Source organism: Sphaeramia orbicularis, chromosome 12 (genome assembly GCF_902148855.1).
Source record: "Sphaeramia orbicularis chromosome 12, fSphaOr1.1, whole genome shotgun sequence".
Taxonomy (NCBI): Eukaryota; Metazoa; Chordata; class Actinopteri; order Kurtiformes; family Apogonidae; genus Sphaeramia; species Sphaeramia orbicularis.
The window spans coordinates 16,835,309-16,856,023 of record NC_043968.1 but is presented as its reverse complement, the minus strand read 5'-3'; the positions used below and the strand labels follow the sequence as shown (position 1 = coordinate 16,856,023).

General features: G+C 39.3%; 1 protein-coding gene across 2 annotated transcripts in view; it reads right to left on the bottom strand.

Moving 5' to 3' along the window:
* Positions 1 to 927: 927 nt before the first annotated feature.
* Positions 928 to 20,715, bottom strand: part of ap3b1a (adaptor related protein complex 3 subunit beta 1a) — a 51,551-nt gene continuing 31,763 nt past the window's right edge. For both annotated transcript variants that reach the window (XM_030149318.1, XM_030149317.1), the window contains exons 23-27: positions 16,464 to 16,692; positions 13,314 to 13,398; positions 12,645 to 12,742; positions 10,946 to 11,084; positions 928 to 1,970 (exon numbers count right to left, since the gene is read on the bottom strand). In XM_030149318.1, the coding sequence (XP_030005178.1) occupies positions 1,817 to 1,970; positions 10,946 to 11,084; positions 12,645 to 12,742; positions 13,314 to 13,398; positions 16,464 to 16,692 (705 nt within the window). In that variant the 3' untranslated portion in view covers positions 928 to 1,816. The remainder of the gene's footprint in view (positions 1,971 to 10,945; positions 11,085 to 12,644; positions 12,743 to 13,313; positions 13,399 to 16,463; positions 16,693 to 20,715) is intronic.

Here is a 20,715-nt window from a genome sequence, read left to right as displayed (position 1 = left end):
CCCCCCGTAATGGAAAAAAAAATGAATAAGCTTTAATTTATTGTGCTGGTGAACAATCTGTATGTGTGATGATGAAAAATTGCGAGAGTGTGCGTGTGTGTGTGTGTAAGCTTCAAAGTCCTACCGGCTGTGTGTTTGCCCGTTTGGTAAATAACTTGCAAAATGTGCAAACGCGTCATGAAATCCTCTGCGTGGCTGTGGATTTGTATGATGTTGGGAAAAGCGAGTTGTGTGTATGTGTCTGTATCTGGCAGGCCTGACACAGCCCGTGTGTGTGTGTAATGGGAACAGCTGGCTGAGGGAATGAGTACAGAGGGAGAGGTGATGGATGCGAGTGGAGCTCCTGTGACAGATGAGCTAACAGGTGTTCACCACAGCCCTCAGAGAGATGCTATTTATGAGCCGGAAAAGACAGCCAGACGCAAAGCACACTACGCCACCGGCCTACTCAATGCTAAAACACATCACGTACATCTGCACAACTTTACTCAACAATGAGCTACACAGCAGAACTGTCTTCACGAGGCGGCGGGTGCACTTTAGTTCCTCTAAAAGCATCTTTACTCAACGGGAGAGCTGAAGCCGTCTCATTACTCTTCCCGCACACGGTCCATATAGAGAATAAAACAAATTACGACTTTTAAAAACAATCCTGCTGCCAGTATTAGATGTTTATGTTTTATTGCGTGTGGTGAGGTTTTAAAAAGCAGTAAAAGGCGGATCTAGTATGTGAGAGGAGAGAGACGGACATGTGACATATTCATCAAACTCATTTCGTGTTGAGAACATGCGTTTGTGCTTCAAGCTGTCAATTACCAAAGCTCAGCGTCGATGATTGTTTGAGCTGTGTTTGTCTAAATGACAATAAATCACTTCACTGAAACAGAGGAAAACTTAGATAGTACGAAACAAGACAAAAAAAAAAGGTTTGTTTTAATAACTTCACTTTTTATTCTTCAGCAAAAGTAAAGAGAAGAGACTTTTGATTGGAGTCTATTGTATAGGTTTGGTCTAATCAACATTATTTTCATGTAGGAGGCACTTTGATAAACATGGGTTTGGGGGCCGTGGTAAGAAAAGGGAAATCCAGCGACGCGTAAAGCTACTTCCACGACACAGTCTACTGTTGTGTTTACAAAACCTCCCAAAGCTCCCCCGACTCGCTGGGTCTAAATGGTGTGGGGAAATCTTTTGTGATGCTTTTTTTTTTGGCAGTCCATCAATGCAAATGCAGGGTCGTACAGCTAGTGAAACAGAGGACTGGAAATGATTTAGGTTCTTCAAAGGAGGAGTTGGATTTTAACACAAAACAGGGGTAAAATAACCTGCAGTATTGTGCTTAAGGCAGCTGCGCACTCATTCTCCCAAAATATATGTAGTTATTTGTGCATAACTGCAGCTGTGTACAACAAACAGTAGCATTTTTGTGCTACATGTTCAAGAGAAAGAAATGAGATTAACTCCTAAAGGTCCATAATTTACTTTTCACATTCTGAACTGAACTACTGTGTGTTTTAAAGGGGGGGCATCACTTTACTGAAACCTGTCACTAAGCTATTCCTGTGGTTCAGGACAATACTATGCAAAGCCATAGACCATAAAAATAAAAACACTGCATGAGTACTCTCTTCTGTGGTTTCCAGTTCACTCTCTGTGGAGCTCCCCCAGCCTTCATGTGGATCAAGGTCTAGATCAGGGTTCATATAAAAGTGCTTGTGTTGCCTGAATTGTCCTAAACCACAGGAATAAAGAATTATTTCATTAAGTGGTGCCTGCCTTTACCTTTACAAAAAAAAGGAGGCTCAGAGGAGGAGATCTATGCCATGGCCAGGGCTTGTTTGAGGTCGCGGAGCAACATGGACGCCATGATGCTCTTCTCTGTGTTGATGGTGAGCAGGGCGGTGGAGGACTCCCTCAGCTCCAGAGACACCAGGACCAGGGCCCCACTGCTGACTGTCCTCCCAGCAAACCTGCAGGAGAGACACAGCACTGGGGTCAAGACCACAACGAAGGACCACCAAAAGACCAAAAAGTTTTCAATGAGAACCACATATGGATTCTTAGTGCACAAATATGGACAGGGTGTCTGAAAACAAATGTGAGCGACATAAAAAAAAAAAAAAAAAAAAAAAAAAACCAAGATCAACTAACCTTAAAAATCGCATTCTTAGATGTCACTGGAGACTCTGATACAGCAGAGTAGCAAACAATAAAAGTGAATATTATGCGAAGATCGATGGAAAAAGTGGACAATATAGAGGACGACAACTGACACTATGTTCGAAATGTTTGTTGTAAAATCTCAAAAATGAAACAATAAAATATAAGTTAAAAAAAAAGTGAATATTAGGCAAATTCCTGAAATTTCACCAAAACTAAAAACATGAGAAAGTTGCACATGTTAATTCATAGTAAAGAAATAATTCACATTAATGTAAATGAACAAACAATCATTGTTTTTAGCACGCTGGTGCCTGCAGGTTGTCTAAAAACAATTTATATTGATCTTAGGAGAACAGACTAAATTGTGCCTGGTATAAAACCTATTATCTGCACCATGTTTGCATTGTTTCTCGTGCTTTTATGATACTTTATAATTTATTTATAAGAAATGAAACTGTCTAATCTAGTTAGTTTAGTGAAAAAATTAATATTTTTATTTTCTCATTATTGTACTTTTTCTATTATAATTTAACAAATTTACTGTGAAAAAGAAAGCAAGTTGATTTTAAATGACAACAATAATGAACAGTTAATGTGTTACACAGTAAAAGCACTTCAGGAAGTCTACACACTTAACTTGCATTGCTTCCTTAATCCCATAAATCACACATTAGAATCTTCTCGAACAACAAACACTGCAATTACCCTAAATTAGTGAGTAATACAACAAAAATGATGTGACAGAAAATATAGACAGCACAGCAACAGATAGTCCATTATCCCAGCTGACTAAAGAGCTATTAGATGGAGACACGCCCTTCCTGCCAGTCAAACAGAAATCAGTCTGTTTTTATGGACTGTGGGTGTCTATGAGTGTGTGGGAGCCTATGGGGGACACCCCATCCCACCCGCTCCCTCTGGGACATTGGGAGACTTCTCAGTCCACTGTTTCCTTGGATACGGTCCCTGTAGACTACGGGCAAATCTGGGCGCACATGGTCCCCATTGAGAGCGCTAACAAGAGGCAGACAGGGGCTATGACCCACTGTGACCCTCTTTAAGGGCAGCAGAGCAGAGCTGGGCCCCCACTCTGGCCCTCTGCATCTCTGAGCCTCACGTGGCTAACTCCCAGCCATCTGCCTCCATTTAGCACTACATCCCCGCAACAAAGACCCCCTGTGGCAGCCTGCTTAGGCCTGACAAACAGCCTACAAAGAACTCCACTTAAGCCTGACTAAAGCCTGTGAAGAACCCCCCGCAGGACACCCCGTGGACAAGCGCCGTCACAGAGCCCTGCCAGGTCGGGCCATGCCGCGAGAGTGACGAGCACATCTACCAATTAGCACACACACGTTTAAAGATGTGGAAGGGGGGCCCTAAGAGGACATGCATGATGCACAATGAAGCAGTGCTGGCTCACAAACGCAGTGCGTCTGGGTGTGTCTCTGGGGAGCTGCTAAATTACCATCAACAGAGGAGAGGGAGTTTATCAGGGAGCTCTCAGGGAGGAGAGAGAGAGTCCTCTTTAGGCTTAATTAAAATATTAGCCACTTCAGCAGGAAACACAAGCCATTCAAGAAGAGGATTAATTTCTCTCAGAAACACCAAACTCTTTGCTCTCCTCTCCTCTAAATAATTCAAGGGCTGCATATTAATCTAGATCATTTATTGTGAAAATTCAAGATGTTTTCTTTCATCACGTTTAAAAGCATAATCTAAATACTATTTTTACTACTTTCGCAATTCTTGTGTAACATTGAAACATATACATATGTAAGCACACCTGCTGACCCATAAATCCAGGTCTTCAGTCTTTCTTTTACCCCTTGTGTCAGCAGCCTGAGGTGTCTGTGTGTTCCCTGTGGCTTTGCTAATGGATTTAGGATATAAATCTATCATTTACTCAACCAGTTAACACTACCCTGAGGCTGCTTTCATTTTGTCTCAGGAGACGCTGCTGTGGGCCTTTGTTCACGTGTGGTAATAAGTGCAAGTCAAAGAAATAGGACTGTGTTTTGATTGTGTTTGATTTCCGAGCGTGCTTGCTTTGAATATTCTCACTTTGCTCTTGGTGTTTGTGTGCATGTTCAGGTACACAGACCGAATCTACATTGCCTCTAGAACATCTAACATAACAGCAGTGCATTTTTAAGGACTAGAAGGGAAAGATTAAGGACAAGCAGGCCTTAAACGGGTCATTGGTATTCTCCTGCACTCTTCACATACTGGGCTAAACACTGGATTAATTGCAGTGTATGGAAAGAAAAGCAAAGCATAACCCCTGGACTTAGAGCAGGCGGATTGGCATCGATCGGCAGGGCTGCAGCTAAGCATCACTCTCCAATTATCTGTGATTCTCCTCAGTGCAGAGAGCCTGTGTGTGCCATCTGCCTCCCCTCCACCCTGCCACTGCAAACACAAAGTGGGCTTCACCTTTACATTCACCCTCACGCAGCCAAGGATTCAGCTCAACAACCAAGAACGCAGGACTTAGCCTACAGCGGGGCCACACAACCCCCCTGCATCGTACATAAATATTTGGTCAGGTTTTAGTTTGATATGGGCTGTTCGGGACAAGAAATTGACCAAACCCTATCGTGTCTTCACCCAAATCAGATCAGTTTTAAACTCAAAAAGCTGAGGCCAAATGTGCTTGTGGCTGCAGCTGGATGCTATTGTTCCATTCCTGGGTTTTGGCCAGGTGGACAAGTAGAGGATTGTCCTTCAACTGAGTGGTCAGTGAGGCCAGACCAGAGCCAGACGCAGGCGAACAGACTCAGACCAGGCAGATGGCCAGAGCTATTAGCCCCAATTAGAACCAGGAACCCTCCACGCATCTCCAGAGCTCGGCCATACGGACACACTGCAGCACTGCGTTCGAAGGGCAGCAGAGGGTGGACGGACATGAAAGGTAGGACAAACAGACAACATGGGCCGAGGAAGAAGAAACAGTCAAGATGAAAAGAAGAGACAACTAGGCTTCAAAGAAAATGTGCAAACAGAATAAAGTAAATGAGAATGCGTGACAGAGCCTTGTTGTATGTTAATAACTCCGATTAAAACAGTCAGGTGGTACAACTGAACAAACACCTGAAGAAACAGTTCTACTAAAACAGTCTATATCCCAAAAAAATAGACATTTAATTAGTCAGGTTATAAATGATAGTCTATTAACCATCAATGAGCAGGAATTCAGCATCACTGAAAAGAGGGACACAGTGTTTAGACAAACATAATTTAATTACACGCAAGTGTAAAGTAAAGAGAAAGCATAGCTTATAAATCAAGCGGTTTAGTTTTTTAGAAAATTAGGCTCTAACCAGAAGGATTGGCAATACATGCAAAATTCGATCAAATTTGCTTTCAAACGGACTGAAAAATAGAGCACATTTATTCTATTCCGCCTGTTTAGACATAAACAAGAACAGCGTTTTCTACATTTGCTTTCCTGCTTGATTTATTGCCATCCTCCTTTCCAGCAATCAATTTCTGTGTTTCAGTGGCATCCCCCTCCACTCGGCCTCAACGGCCTGTTTGGGAAAAGCAGTGCTGCACCCTGCTGATAAACAGGGGGAATGCAGGGACTCAGAGGGAGAGGCAGGCTGCTGCTTTGTTTAACAGAGCCTGCAGGAAGTCCAGTGGTGGCTCCTGAAGTCAGCTTAAAGCACATGTAATACGTGTCATGAACTGCATTATGGATGAGCTTCATACTGAAATCTCATTCATTATTTCTCCATTAACCTGAACTCTGTCTGCTCTGAGGGCAGATTCTTTACCAGGATTAGAGAGGCCTTTCTGGGAATATCACAGGAGAAAAACACGAGTCCTGGATGGAGGTCACCCCACCCATCACATTTAATGTTGAGTGACCTATACAATAAGCTCTCAGTAGGTGTATCCGATTGGATCGATCTCTCAGCTTTGTGTTATTCAAAGTATTCCCAACATTACCTTACAAAAAACATGTCTGGGATAATTACGACACGTGTGCTTTGTATTAACTAAAATTATAAGTGAGTAACAGCTGACTGGTCTGTAGAAATTCTAAAAGAAATAGAAACAGAAAGCAGTTACTGCCAAAGTAGCAGCACAAACAAGGAAAGTAGAAGTGGTGCTCCAGTGGTAAAAAATACACATATTAATAAAACAAATAGCTAGTGTATATAAATATAAAAGAAAAGACAAATAGCAGACTGGATCTCAATTACCTTTAATTATCTAAATTAAGCAGCACTTTGTGATAGAAGTTAGAAGAACCATCCAAACTAAATAATTCTTCCAAATATTTATTTTGAGTACAGCCAAATTAGAAACATAAACAGATGCCCTCAGGTTAATACCAGAATAAATTCAGGAATTCTTTTTGCAAATGACACAAAAATACGGTTTAAACTTATGATTACTAACAATAATTAATCTGCTATTAATAATGACGGATAATCAATTACATTTAAGTTTCACAACTCCATCTCATGTTCATTTAAAGCATGGTTTATACAGACGCCAATCCAAAAGGCAAAGAGCTTATGTTTTTTCTTAGATATGACAAAATATTGCCTCATATCCTAGAATTTTTTCAGAAAATTGACAACGTATTAATTATCGGACAAGCTGGTGAATAATTTGTATTCTATTAGCTAATTCAGTGATCAATAAATGGTTACAGCTGTTTGCAAAGCCTTCCACTGAGGCCTTTTTGTGGCCATTCCTTCAGTGACAGGGCTGTCAAACTCGCTGCTTCTAAGTTTGAAGAGATGAGGATATTTCCAGTGAGGAAGTCCTATATTCTGGTCACATAAATGGAGGTTAAGGACAAAGTGGGACGTCATTGGTAAACAAGTGGACAACATGGAAGGGAGTGTCTTCATTATAAGAGCACAGGGCAGCATTGGAGGCCTGACTTTGTCTTTAGCCGTCACAGAAGCAGCAGAGAGATTGATAGCGCGGAGTCATTTGAACTATTGGTTATTCTGAATGAGGTATGGGTTTATTGGATGCAGGCCTCTCCCACTGGCTAACATTGATTTCCACTCACTCTTTCGGCTCTCTGTGCCCTTGTGCTAGTGGCTTCTCATTTTTTTTTTTTTTTCTCTCTCTCAGACTTCCTCGCCGTCATTTATTTATCCAACCTCCTGTATTCTTCTTTTATTCACTTTACAAAAATCCTATTTTGGCGTAGATCTGCCAACAAATTACAAAAAAAGATGAGGCACGGAAAGACGTCTACACAGTAAAAGCCGATAAAAGACGGAGCGAGACGCAAGCAGGAAGAGGACAGAGCATGGCGCAAGGGGGATGGAGTGAAAGACAAAGAGGAAGTGAAAGAGAGACAGCGGTGTGGAAGGAGAGACAGATGGGGGAGCAGAAATGAAGTGAAAGAGAGACTGAGCAGGAAACAGAGGGAGAGAGGGAGGTGTAATTATCTATCAGGTGTTCGGGTGTGCGTGACAGAAGAGGAAGCTCATTAGCACACTCTGTGTACACCAATTACACAGCCAGGCTTCTCAGGGCATTCCCCTGGCATGTCTGTGTGAGGCTGCCGGGGACATGGATGCACTGTTCACTATCTGATACGCATGCACACACTATACACCTAAACTCTACCTAAAACATAATTAAAATAAGCATGTAAATCTGCCTCATCGTTCTCTGTCAAAAAAAAAAAAAAAAAAAAAACATCCTCCACTTGGAAATTTCAATGTGATTTGCGAAGTCACATGTATGCTGCTTTTAAGTTTACTTTATGATACGAAAAATCTATCTGTGATAATATGTTCCTGCCTGAACACATACAAATTACTGTGCAAAAGTCCTGGGGTTCACATTGGTTTGTTGGTTTAGTAAAGTTCTAATGACCACACATATGCATTTGTCAATCTCTGTACTAATAGAATATGGATATACAGTTGTGGAAAAAATTATTAGATCACGTTTGTTTACTTCAGTTTCTTGTTAATTTGAATGCCTGGTGCAACTAAAAGTACATATGTTTGGACAAATATAACGATAACAACAAAAATAGCTCATGAAAGTTTAATTTAAGAGCTGATATCTAGCCATTTTCTATGGTTTTCTTGATAATCAAAATCACTTCAGTTCTTACATCAATATCTATGGCATTGTACTGCCAAAAACAGTGCTTTTATGCATTCCATGTTTTCTTTTCTGTCTGTTTTAGTCACATGATAGACACGGGAGTTAGTATTTGATTGCATAACCACTGTTTTTGATGACTTTTGATGGACTAATAATTTTTTTTGTCACTGTATGTGAAGTTTCAGGTAGAAAACTTCCTCTATAAACCGAAGTGGGAGTCTTTAGTGTGACCTCCCTTTGCACTTAACATGTCTTTAAGCCTTTTGTTCAGACAATATTCTATTTATTGCATTAATTTTTTGATGTTTTATATTTAGAGCCTATTTAATTAATTTTTGCTGAGTCTTTCAAGGCTGTGCACAATATTTCCTGTATTTCTTTATTGCATCTTAAAAAAAGAGAATAAGAAATAAATATATATGGTCGTTTCAACCACGCAAAAACAACAAAGCTAATGGTGACCTAAGTCTTAATGTACAGTACTGTATGTTTGAAGTGTATTTACTCACAGGATGTGCACTCTGTTCACCTAACACTTACGTTTCTAAAAACAATAGATAGCTTTACTTTAGTTTAACAGAATATCTTCAGATGATTAGCCTATATGAAATGATAATGTCTCTCCTTTGGAACATTGCTACAGAGGCCTTAAACCTAAAGCTAACATCACATGTATGTTGAACTGCACGATTACATTGCAATCACAGTCACAATGCCTGCCTTTGCAATTATATGATCGCAAGAAGCTGAAATATAAAACTCCAATGTGTGTCAAATCCAATGCAAAATCAAAGTAGCGCCAATTTTTATGTTTCTAAGTCTCTGCATATTCTAAATGGTCTGTAATCTGTGCAAATTCCTTGACAACAAAGCAAACAAAGTTAAATCGTAATTGCAAATTGCTTACAATAATCACACACTTTCATTTCATGCCAACCTAATCACAGACAAGCATGAATTAATTTTATAAAGTTGAAAAGGAGTTATTCTTATAATGATGAAATAATCAATCTTTAGTTTCTTGATGATTATTTTCTTTCTATTTTAAACATGTTTAATTCTTAGACCTCAAGTCTGATTGAATATTGAAAACGGCATTGATATAATCTAATCCTGGTAGACAAAAAGTGCGGAACGTCTACATGCCATATGAATGAAGAGTCTAAATATATTCTATATGATGTACAGTAATAACTATTGCGATTAAGAGCAAAGACACTCGTTTAAAGAAATGTCAACACTCCACTTGCTACTGTTTTGTGGGTAGGTAAACGAAAACAAAATAACGTGCTTTGCAGTTTTAATACCCCTCAGCCAAATACAGTGTAAGATTCTTTTGAAAGTTACTGCCCTATAATTTAGATTAGATTGTCTTTGTGTAAAACTTATTAAATACATATTCATTTCTGAAAGTACTCAGATATTATAACTGCACAAGGCTGTTTCAAGTAAACATATCACCCCAACAAAGGGGTCACGACTCCATTTGACCTTGGAAAAGTAGGTCAGGGTGATCTATTTTCAGTAGGCTTCTGCTCCGTGCAAAGATGCATCCACAGTATAAATTTAGTACAGATATCTCTTGAATGGACGAATGGACAGACAGACAAACAGACGACAAAACGATTACAATACCCATTCGGCCAGACGTTGGCCGGGTGGTAAAAACTAACAAATTAAGCATGAAGATGATTTTAACATATGTAGGTCAGACTATGCAACAAGCCCTACACAACAGAAACATTAAAATGATACTAGACTATCCTTTGACGAAGGCTGTTACTGCAACGACAAGCCCCTTTATTGTAAACACTTAAAGCTGACTGAAGGCATCTCATTTCTTTAATACATTCTCATTTCCACTCTCCTCGCTTCTTTCCCTTACATTTCTCGTGGGTGGGTTAAAAAATGCAAGTCAAAGAACCAGGAGGCATTTATAAGCATGATGAGAAGCAGGCTAATTTCCCACCTTATTGTCTCATTAAATACAACCACAATGAAAAGTTTTACTATGTGAAGCAGATTTAGCCTTAAGTCAAAGATCTTTGTGTGTAGAATTACAATACAAATACCATTAGTCACAGAAGAAGGTACATTTAATTGTCTCCCTGAGGAAAGAAAGCTTTATTTGTCTTCTGATTTAGGTAATATAAAAATGATCTACATCTCCGAATAACTATTATATGACGATTCAACGGCTACACTCGAGTAAAGAGTCCATCAGTCTGAAGAGGAGCTGATTAGAAAATAACTGAGTTGTTCCTTTTCTCATCAAAAAGGCGAGAAAATGCAGCTTACAGCAGAGTGTATGTTGGGACAGAAGACAAACAAACAAATACTTGACCGCTTCCAAAGTATTTTTGGTTTCTTCCATGTTGACTGGAAAGTTTTATCTGTATCATTCATAACACAGTGTTTCAGATCAAGAAGCAAAGACACAGTAAATGGTTAAAAATCACAAGATGTGGAGAACTGAAACAAATTAAAAATCAGTCATTTCAACAAACAAAAATAATCACTCATTCCCTCATTTGTGTGCATCTTCACATGTCTGTTAGAAGTGTATAGGATGAAGACTTTAACATTTCACACTATTCAGAATAGGACAAAAATGGTACAGACCAATTAAGTACAGTTTAGTTTATAGTCATGATGCGATCGATCGCATTCAAGTGCAACATTTTACCTGTGGATATTGTTTTGACTGGATGAAACCACTCCCACGTTGGCCACAGACAGAAGCTGCTTGTTGATGGCCAGGCTGGAGGTGTTTGCTGTTGCCATGGTGATGGTTGCAGAGGTCTCATTCATGCCCAGGAGCTTACCTGCACAGTATTTGTGATGTTAAAGACAGAAACTGCACAGGAGGTGAAATTATGTTACTTAATTCAGCTAATTTGCCAAGTTAACACCTTAAATAGACCTACCATATTCTATAAATGTTTACTTACCATATAATCCTATGGCCAGTGAGTCATTGCTCATTACCTTGCAGGGAATTATAGTTAAATAGTTCAAATACACTTTACATTGTACTGACATGCAATCCACATCAACTAATATGAGACTGTGATAAAACAGCAGAGCAAAATAGACATTAATGATTCGTAAGAGGAAGGAGCTGAACAATAAATGGTGCCTCCTTCAATAATGCAAATAGAATTGGAAAAAAAAAGACTGAAGGCAATGGGCCAGTTCATGTTCACTTAGTAATGACCGAGGATTTGAAAGAAAGAATGGAGATAAATATGCACACGAGTTAGACAGAAATAAAAGAGGTCTTAAAGGCAAATAAAATGAAAGCCTGTTAGCTGCAAGAATTAATTAACTTCACTCAATTGGTATAAAGCAGCAATTTGCCAGAGAGAAAAGAGTCCAGCAAAGCAAGTTGTTCGACTCTGTTCAATCCTGAGTGTGAGGTGTATTCAGCAGAGCTCAAAAAACAGTGAATGACAATCAATTAAGGCAGCGGCAGCATTCAGTGGGCACTTAAGACCCCGCTGATGGCTTGGATATGAGGACGCTCTTAGCTCTCTATAGCTGCTGCAGTCTGTAGCTTTACAGGTGTGTGTGTGTGTGTGTAGGAAAATGCCATTAAGTGTTTCATAAGAGCTTTTAAATGCTGCAGTGACAAAGCCGAGGAGAGGTTTATTACATGCAGGTGGCAGGGATTGTGTTTTATTTGCAAATATAGACAAAATATCATTAAAATACAGCATATATTTCATTGCTAACTCCATTGTCACTCTACATTTACCTAGCTATGATGTGAATGTTTAAGCTTTAATACAATTTTATTATCTTTAATTACAACACTAAAGTATTTATTTAAAAGATTGCCTCCAAACAAATAACTAATCTCTTGCAAAATGTATTTACAGACAACAAAAGCAAAGTAGTTCTTCCACCATCACTGATTTGATTCTATAAAATAAACAGGCTTCATTTAGTCAGTAGTAAACCTTTAACAAATAATGCAGCTGCTCCTTATTTGCTGCATTTATGTTACAGAAACATTTTAGAAGAAACAGCTGTTCATTTGTGCTAAAAAGTTAAGAATTATTTGGTGCTTGCAGTCACAGTGAAATAGAAGTTGTAGTTGTCTTAATTTAAAGGCATATGACATTTTTATTAGTAGATGAGACACATGAAAGTGGGCGTGACTAAGGTAGTATAGCCTGATGTACATTGCTATGTAGAGATACTTGGACTATTCACCTGTACCTCTCTTACATCTGACATTAGAACACGGAGGTGGTAAGAATTACACTTATGTTTACATGAGATGTTCACATTCTTTGGAAAGTGAAGTTGTCACTTCCCTGTAAGATTCAAGATGTAAACGTGCCAGATGTAAACGGATGCCGATTGTCCAGTTGGCTTACCTTGGTCCTTGCAGAACTCCTCCTCTGTCATGCTACTGGGCATTAATAGCTCTCCTACAGCAGGCTGGATGGACACACTGAACTGGTCAGTCTTGGTGCTGAGGATGGAAAACGATAATGTAAGGATTTCAAGGCCAAATCTGTCCTGCCTTTTCCTTTTCCCTAGTGTAAAAGAATAGAAGACGACGTTCACTGGTGATTTTCTGTATTATAAGTTTCTCCAGTGATTGTCATGCAAACCATGCTTGATACATGGCGTTTTGAAATGGACCAATTCCTCCTTCCAAAACAGATTTTCTGATAAAGTTATTGATTGTCTGAGCAGTGCTGCCAATGGCATTCAGCAAGTTGATTTGTGCAGGGGCTGATTACTGGAGGAATAATTGTTATCCCAGTGAAGTGGGATCAATTGTGGCTGATGTCTCATCTGGGACTACGAGCACAGGAAGAATAGGATGAAAAGAATTTAAAAAAACAAAAAAACAAACAATAGGTGAAAGAGAAACAGGTAGAAGGAGAAGACGTAAGTGAACTGAACAAAAAAAATCATGATGAAAATAGAGACTAAATAAGAAAATCCCAGTAGAAAAACGCAGTGGAGGAAGATGTATAACCAGAGGGGGAAAAGAAGAGGCTGACTAGATATGAGTGGATGTCAGGTTGTCTTACCACAACTGGAAGTTGGCTGCTTGCGTCGAGTCGCTGAAGTCAATACCCATGGAAACCGTCACCGAGGCCTCTGGCTCCAGTCGCTCTGAGAATGGAAAAGAGAGGAGGAAAGACAAGAAGAGAAGAGGAAGAGTGAGTGACAAGGGCACAGTGTGGAGTGTGAGGAGGGATGGAGCGAAGGGAGAAGAGGAGGAGGAGGAGGAGAAGGGGGGGGGGGGGGGCAGCAGAGTGGAACAGACAGGCATCCACACCACTTGTGTTTTCTACTTCACAAAGCAAGGCCACCGTGTGTGAGAAATCTATCCTTCAATCTCATTCCCTACACCTCTAGCCACAGGGAAAAAAAACACATGAAGGACTAGCATATTTCCAAAACAACAGGCTTGTCAAAGAGAGCATCCAGCATCAAGAGAGATGGGTTACAGGCGGCCAAGATATGAGCTACAAAGAGAGTTAACTAAAGTCAGGAAGAGCGAGTGAGTGTGGACAGCTGAGGGTGGAGGAGGGGGAGGTTAAGGATGAGAAGAACGCAGACAGACAGAAGCATCCTCCTCGCTCCCCAAGCCAGCCTGTGCTTCTCTCTCCACGGAGCAGGGCTGTTTTACTGTATAACTCTTTCCACAGACAGAGGAGAGTGGAGCTGAGGCTCCTGAGGAAAGCCTCTGAAAACAGAGCCATCATGGACTTGCAACCCAGCCTTCATAGCGTCTGGGAGAGGCGCTTTTTCTGGTTTTAATCTACTTTTATTTTTTAACAGGGTTTTTTTTCTTCTTGCTGTTGTGTCTCAATACAGGCTGTAAAACTGTACAGATCATGGTGTGAATAGAATAATGAGAAGCTGATTAGTCCTATTCACACTGAAATTTTTTCATGTCATGTCTTAAAATGCTCCTTTCAGAAAAAAATCAAAAAACAAATTCAGAATAAACATGTGAAATATTCCATTTACACGCCACCTGTCAGATTCAGAATATTTTGAAAAGTGGGGAAGTGTGCGTGTAGATGTACAGATTGTGTATATGGTACATGTGTGCACCTGAAATGTGATGAACGGACAGTCATTTAATTGACAGACTTAATCTTCTTTAAATATAGCACCTGAAATTCAACACTGAGCCTTTAAGGTTTGATTGGATTAACCAATAGCTTCAACATGATACCAGTCTAAGTAACCGAATTTCTATCCTCTCTCAGGACAGAAACCTCGTCAGTGCAGGAGTAACATCAAAATCAAATGGACTGGTTTTTCTACTAAATAACATTGAATTACTTCATGTTATTCTGATGTAAGATGTGTGCTTTAATTCCCTGCTGGTTACTATTTATGAAGTGGCCACTGTATGAGAAAGACATACAATTTGTGGTGAAAATGTGTGTCATAAGCATGGTTGGATCTTACTGTGTGGTTGTCTACATTCTGATGTTTATAACTCCTATGACCAGACTACGTCCTTTCATTAGTGAAGATGTCCAAAACAACCAAAATAAGAACTACCTTTGAAGTAAATAACAATATTTTATTCATTTAAATAAAACCCAAAAAGTTGTCTGTAGTTTTTTTTTTTTTTTTTTACATTGCTATTTTGGTGAATTGGTGAATCCACTATGTGAAGCAGTAATGTAATATTTCCAAGTAGTTACCACCATAAAAGGACAATTGATTTAGGAACAATGTCAGTGTATCTAAGCAATGATTAAACTATTAATCATTTTAAACTGTCAAATACTTGCTTTAACAATTGTTTACTAAAAGATAAGCGGCAACAAACAATATTTTATTTTGCACTAAACCCACTCCAAACCCACCATTTAATGTTTTATCAATTATCTAACGTACACAAACAGCACTACATAAAGCTCTGTCTGTATTCATCCTCTGAAACTTCTCCAAACCAGCTGTAGCCACCTGCTCACAGCAGCCAGGCTCAATCGATCCAAATTACCCACTGTTTGGCTGCTTGAGTTCCTTCAATGCCCAATCAATCCCCTGCAATTGACAGTTTTAATGTGCTCCACCACACACCACTTGTGTGTGCATGAAAAAGAAAATCTTGAGGGACTACTATTCTCAGCCTTGTATGGAGTGAGGCAAACATACAACAGAATGACAAGAAAAATGGAGATAGTGTGTGTGTGTTTGTTCCGATCAATACTAATGAACAGGGATTAGCTGAAGTCATATCGGCAGTATTCAGGGTTGGGGAATGGGCTATTTGCTGAAATAATAGCAAACAGGCTTATAGGTTTTTGATGACATAGTGATCATATAATGTCTGTTTGGCAAAACAATCGCACAGATACACCTTTCAAAGTCTGGAATGACCAGAGGCAACATCAAATATTGCAAAAATTAGAAGGAATAAAACCATTCTACTACTGACAATATAGACTGCACAAATGTGCAAGTACAAACTCAATACTGGAGATGCTTACTAAATCCTTTGAGCATTTTTGTAACTTTTAATTTCTAATCTGTCTTTATTTACATTCAATGTACATTGCAACTTAATGAGTAAGGTAAAATTATGTATCAGGTAATCATGTTTCCAGACATTTTATCACATCACAAAATGCATTGATACGATATTAAGTAACACTTTACACGAAGGTAACAGATGAATCATTCTAATCATTCATAATCATATTCTACAACTATCAGGTTAACAGTTTTCAGTCAGTGACCTCCTAATTACTGTTTTTTATTGAGTGAAGGAGATGTTATGAATTATCATCTTAATATGATAGTGACTGCTGCTGATAACTGAGCAACCAGCACTAAGATCATAGTCCATGCACAACAACTAAGTTGCTATCAACAAGCAGTAAATGGGAGTTTTACTGAAGGAAAACTTACTTAATGACTGAGTAGATGAATTCATAATAAGACATTATAATGACTAATAAAGACTCAATGTGCTACGATTGTACATATATGGATACTAATAAACAACTATTTGATGGTGTAACTAACATAAAATGGTCCCAGAACCCTGATGTGGAACAGCTTAGTAGAAAGACACATGATAAGAACATTGAATATTAACAGCATGGAGGGAGTTTTCTATGATGATAGCATAGTTTTACTTAATAGTGTGTTGTGATGAATAAAGTGTGTGTTTCTTTTTTGTTTGTTTTTTTGATTAAACTCACCAATGGTGTTAAAGCAGTGGATATTTAGGCTGGCAGGGCTTCGGTCCCCTATATGGATCTCTTCCAGGCTGTGGTCCGAGCAGTTGGTCAGTATGACTTGCACTGCCACCATATTGGGCTGGTACAAACAGGGCTGCCTGGGGAAATGGTATTTAGCTGCCAGACCTTTCCCTGACATATGGTGAAGCAGCTCATAGGTTTTCACAGGGCTGAACGATGGAGTGGTGACCTGAAAGGACATTTTAGACAGATACCAGGAACGATTAAATCAAGTTTTGTTCGGTTCTGGTGTGCAAAATTTTTACTGTCCCTGCCATATTTAAAAATCCAAACAAATAAACTGAATGATGGAGCATGGGTGATTCATGAACTCCTAAACGCTGCATGATTCAACATCCTAAAAGCAGAAGTAGAATGAGGCACACAGTACACAGAACATTGGTCAGACACTGAAAGCAGCTAGAGACGTCTTGTACATTACAGCACAAATGCATCCACACAAGAGCACAGATTAATACAAGAGTCACTTCTACTCATGCAATTCACCGTATCCAATCAGCGTCCAGAATGCACTGCTTCTGAGTGTGACTGAGGTTTGGCTGATAACTCCCCCTACCCCCACTCCTCCCTTCATTAACTCTCTGGGGTAAAGAGGAGCCATTTAAGAAATGTCCTCAATCAGCCTGGTGAGATGGAAATGGGCTGGATGCTTGGTCAAACCAGGCTGAATAAAAACAACTAATGAATAGAAACACAAGTGCCTGCATGGGCTAGGCCTACAATTCAGAGGCATTTTAAAAGGCCTTTTTTCAGAGGCAGGAAATTGCATTACCTTGGAGGGAGAGATGGAAGAAAAGGAGGTAAAAGTAGTGTGGAATTACTTGATGGTGGCAAGTGTCAGCTACTGTCAGAAAGATAAGGTGGTGGACCCACACAACGCCAAACCATATGCTAGACATTCGGTCAGATATGGGAATATTCACCTCTGTTGCAGCTTTGTCAACAAAACAAAGTGATTACAAACATAAAACTCTGAAAACTTGGCTGTTTTTTCAGTCATCAATGAAAGTGAAAGAGTCCCTTTCTTGAGTGACAGCAGACATTATGAGATGAATACAGTCTTTTCACACCCTTTAAAACACTTAGCACATGTAGGCCTATATATACAGAAATAATACTAAAACAGGGACAGATGGGACAGAGCTTCTTGGTGCAAATGAGCTCAGCGAGTGAACGGTTTTCTATTTAACACCTCAAAGTAACAGAATACTCTCTACAGAGTCATAAAAGTGACAACAATTACATAGAAAAGCATCTACCAGTAATGTAAAAACTGTTATTGTACGTAACAGAAAGAAATAATTAAAGAGAGTGAGCGAAGTAATTATGCTAATTGAATATGACAAAGATTACGATAAGACATACTGTGGCAACACACAGCCACGACTGTACAGCACACAGTGTGACTGTTAGTGTACTTATTTTTCTTGCTGCTGGTCGAGGAGATGGACTGTTCTGACTTGGGTGAGGAGTCTGACTTATCATGCAGTGTGTGGGTATGAAGAATCGGTTTGACACACAACAGGAGCTGTGGAGAGGAGTTTCAATGTGTTCACTTTAGAGGCTGAGGTTGTTGAGCAGAAATCACTTACTATCAGTCTATTATAGCAGCAAGACATGAAAAAGCTACAGGTTTCATGTTTCAGCTGTTTCAAGGGACAAAGGTTTGGAGCCACATAAGTAATGAATTACTCAAGTCAAGTTATTATTTGGTCACATTAATTTGCAAATTCTTGGTGACTAAAGAGTTTGTTTAGAAAAATTTACTTATTTTTTAGTAAATGGCTGTTGTTTAAAATTACAATTTGTAAAATTTTCCCCATTATAATACTTAAAAACACTAGGGCTGTGTTAAAATATTTTGTAGACTTGTGTAATTACAGTATATGTGCACTATATGTTTCCAACACTGTTCAAATTCAGAGGAACACAATTCATTCAATGTAATAGACACTGAAGATATTTATTTTCTTCAAACATCCCATATCTGTCATATCCCTTCTATTAATGTTAAAGCTAAAATGCGATCGAATGTGAATACATCTTTAACACATGATTTCTGTCTTCATATCAGTCATAACAGGTAGGTTTTCATTGGCAATGGTGTTAAAAAAACACCTCCCAAGACCCCATAACATTTCACATATTAATACTATTTGGACTGAGGAACCCCTGGCAGCAGAAATTATACACTGTGTCTAAAAGACAACATAAAGACAAAAGCACCACCAATATGGCATGATTTATGAAAAATGTATGGAGTTACTAAAAAAATGTTAGTGTTTCTTTCAGCAGTATAGACATTTTCAAGGAACAGCCAGGCCTGGTCACATGACTAAAGAATAAACCCCCCGGTCAACAACACTATCCTCTCTTCCCCTTGACGGCCTAGCGGTGTCTCCTGTGCCCAGGCTGCTGGAGCGTCTGTAAAAGAGGTCAAACAAACATTTGTTTCTACGATGTAACGCTGCGGTGCCCTCACAACTGCCCGTCACGCCACCGCCAGCCCGCAAATTTATTGGGCCACTTTTGGATGTGTCAGAGCAGTCGATGTCGATAAAGCTGGCCGTAATGTTTGCCACCCCATCACAACAGAGATTTACCTCCCTGACAGACACATCCTACTTCAAGGTCCTGTCTGTCGCTTCGCTCTGAGCAGGCAGGAGGGAGGAACAGACACAGGACAGGTCTTCAAACTACTTATTATCACCAATTTGACACAGTGGACAGTTAAAGCCTGACACGAGTGCCCACACAACCCCTTCACCCTTTCATTCATTGTTGTGCTGTTACACAGCATAAGCCTATAACACCTCAAGTGTAAATAAGAGAAGAAGAGGGATGTAACCTTGACTTCTCTGGCAGTCTGCTTTTTTTCCCCTTTGGCTCCCATTCTCCATCCTGGACAGGAACGAGGGAGGTGACAATAAGGGAGGAAGTTGATTGAGAGGCTCTATTATGCATCAACTTAAAGGAAGCTCCTGTGATGGATGACACAGACACCAGTCACCTTCAGAGCCCGGACGCTACGCTCCCAGCATCCTCTCTGGCAAATGACCTGAAAATCCCGCTGACATATTCAAAAGGGCTAACCGGAGCCGGGCAGCCTTGTGCCGTGTGCATAAAAAGGCCAATTTAAAAGAAAGTGGTGTGGCGAGCTCAGAGATGTGTGGGCATATATTGAAAATCCATTTCTGTTTTTCAGACACTGTCTGTCTCCAACATCAGCGACAGAATTTCATTATTCTATACAACAGTTGTGAAGATTAAAGTAAGGGACATGTGTTTGACTTTAAGGCCTAATTGTTCCCTTCAGTCAGGAGATGACAATTAATTGAGGGGCGTCAGAAAGACCTTGACAGCAAATTGAATTAAGTAAATGTTACTACACCATCTAAAACTACTTTAATGTAACAAGAAGTCTCTCCAGCGCATATAGACAGAGGTTAGTTCATTTATGCCAATTTGTCAGTAAATTAGCTATTCTAAAATGATTAATTTTGAATTTTTTTCATTAAAGAACATTAGCAATAATAGAAGACTAATATTCAACAACAGTAGTGTCCTTCATATAGCTTTGTAACTATTATTAATAACTACCGACACTTGGTGCTGAGTCTAAAATAGCCTTAGAAATTCAACAGCATCAAATGCAGACAAAATAATAAAAATACAAATTTAAGGACTGCTCAAATTCTTTGAACAAGCCTTGAGAATGCCTAAATATCATGTCACATCAGCAGTGAAGTTCACTGTCCTATATACTGCACAAAAGTTTTTTTATTTTTATTTGTTTATTTTGCACATACATAACATTAATCAAAGACAAAATAAAACAGTAAAGGTGCAGGGAGAGGCAGAAAGCCTAAAATGGCTTGTAATATCAAACTAAGCAGGTGTTTTATAATCCAGTGCTCATTGCTCCAAGCTCAGGTTTGTAAAAAGAACTGGCAGCATATTTATATTTACAAAAATCAAAATTCAGGGTTAAAGATCAAATTCATTTACTGTACTTACATTAATTACACTGCAAAGTGCTTGCTGAGACAAGTTCAAGTCTCAGTTCAGCAACAGACAAAGAAAACATCATAAAGTCACAGTTGCTGTAGTGACTAAGTGCTGAATTTTCCAAACACAAATAATATTTACAGGTGAAAAGGTGGACAGACTGGGTAAAGGTTTGGTTAAATGA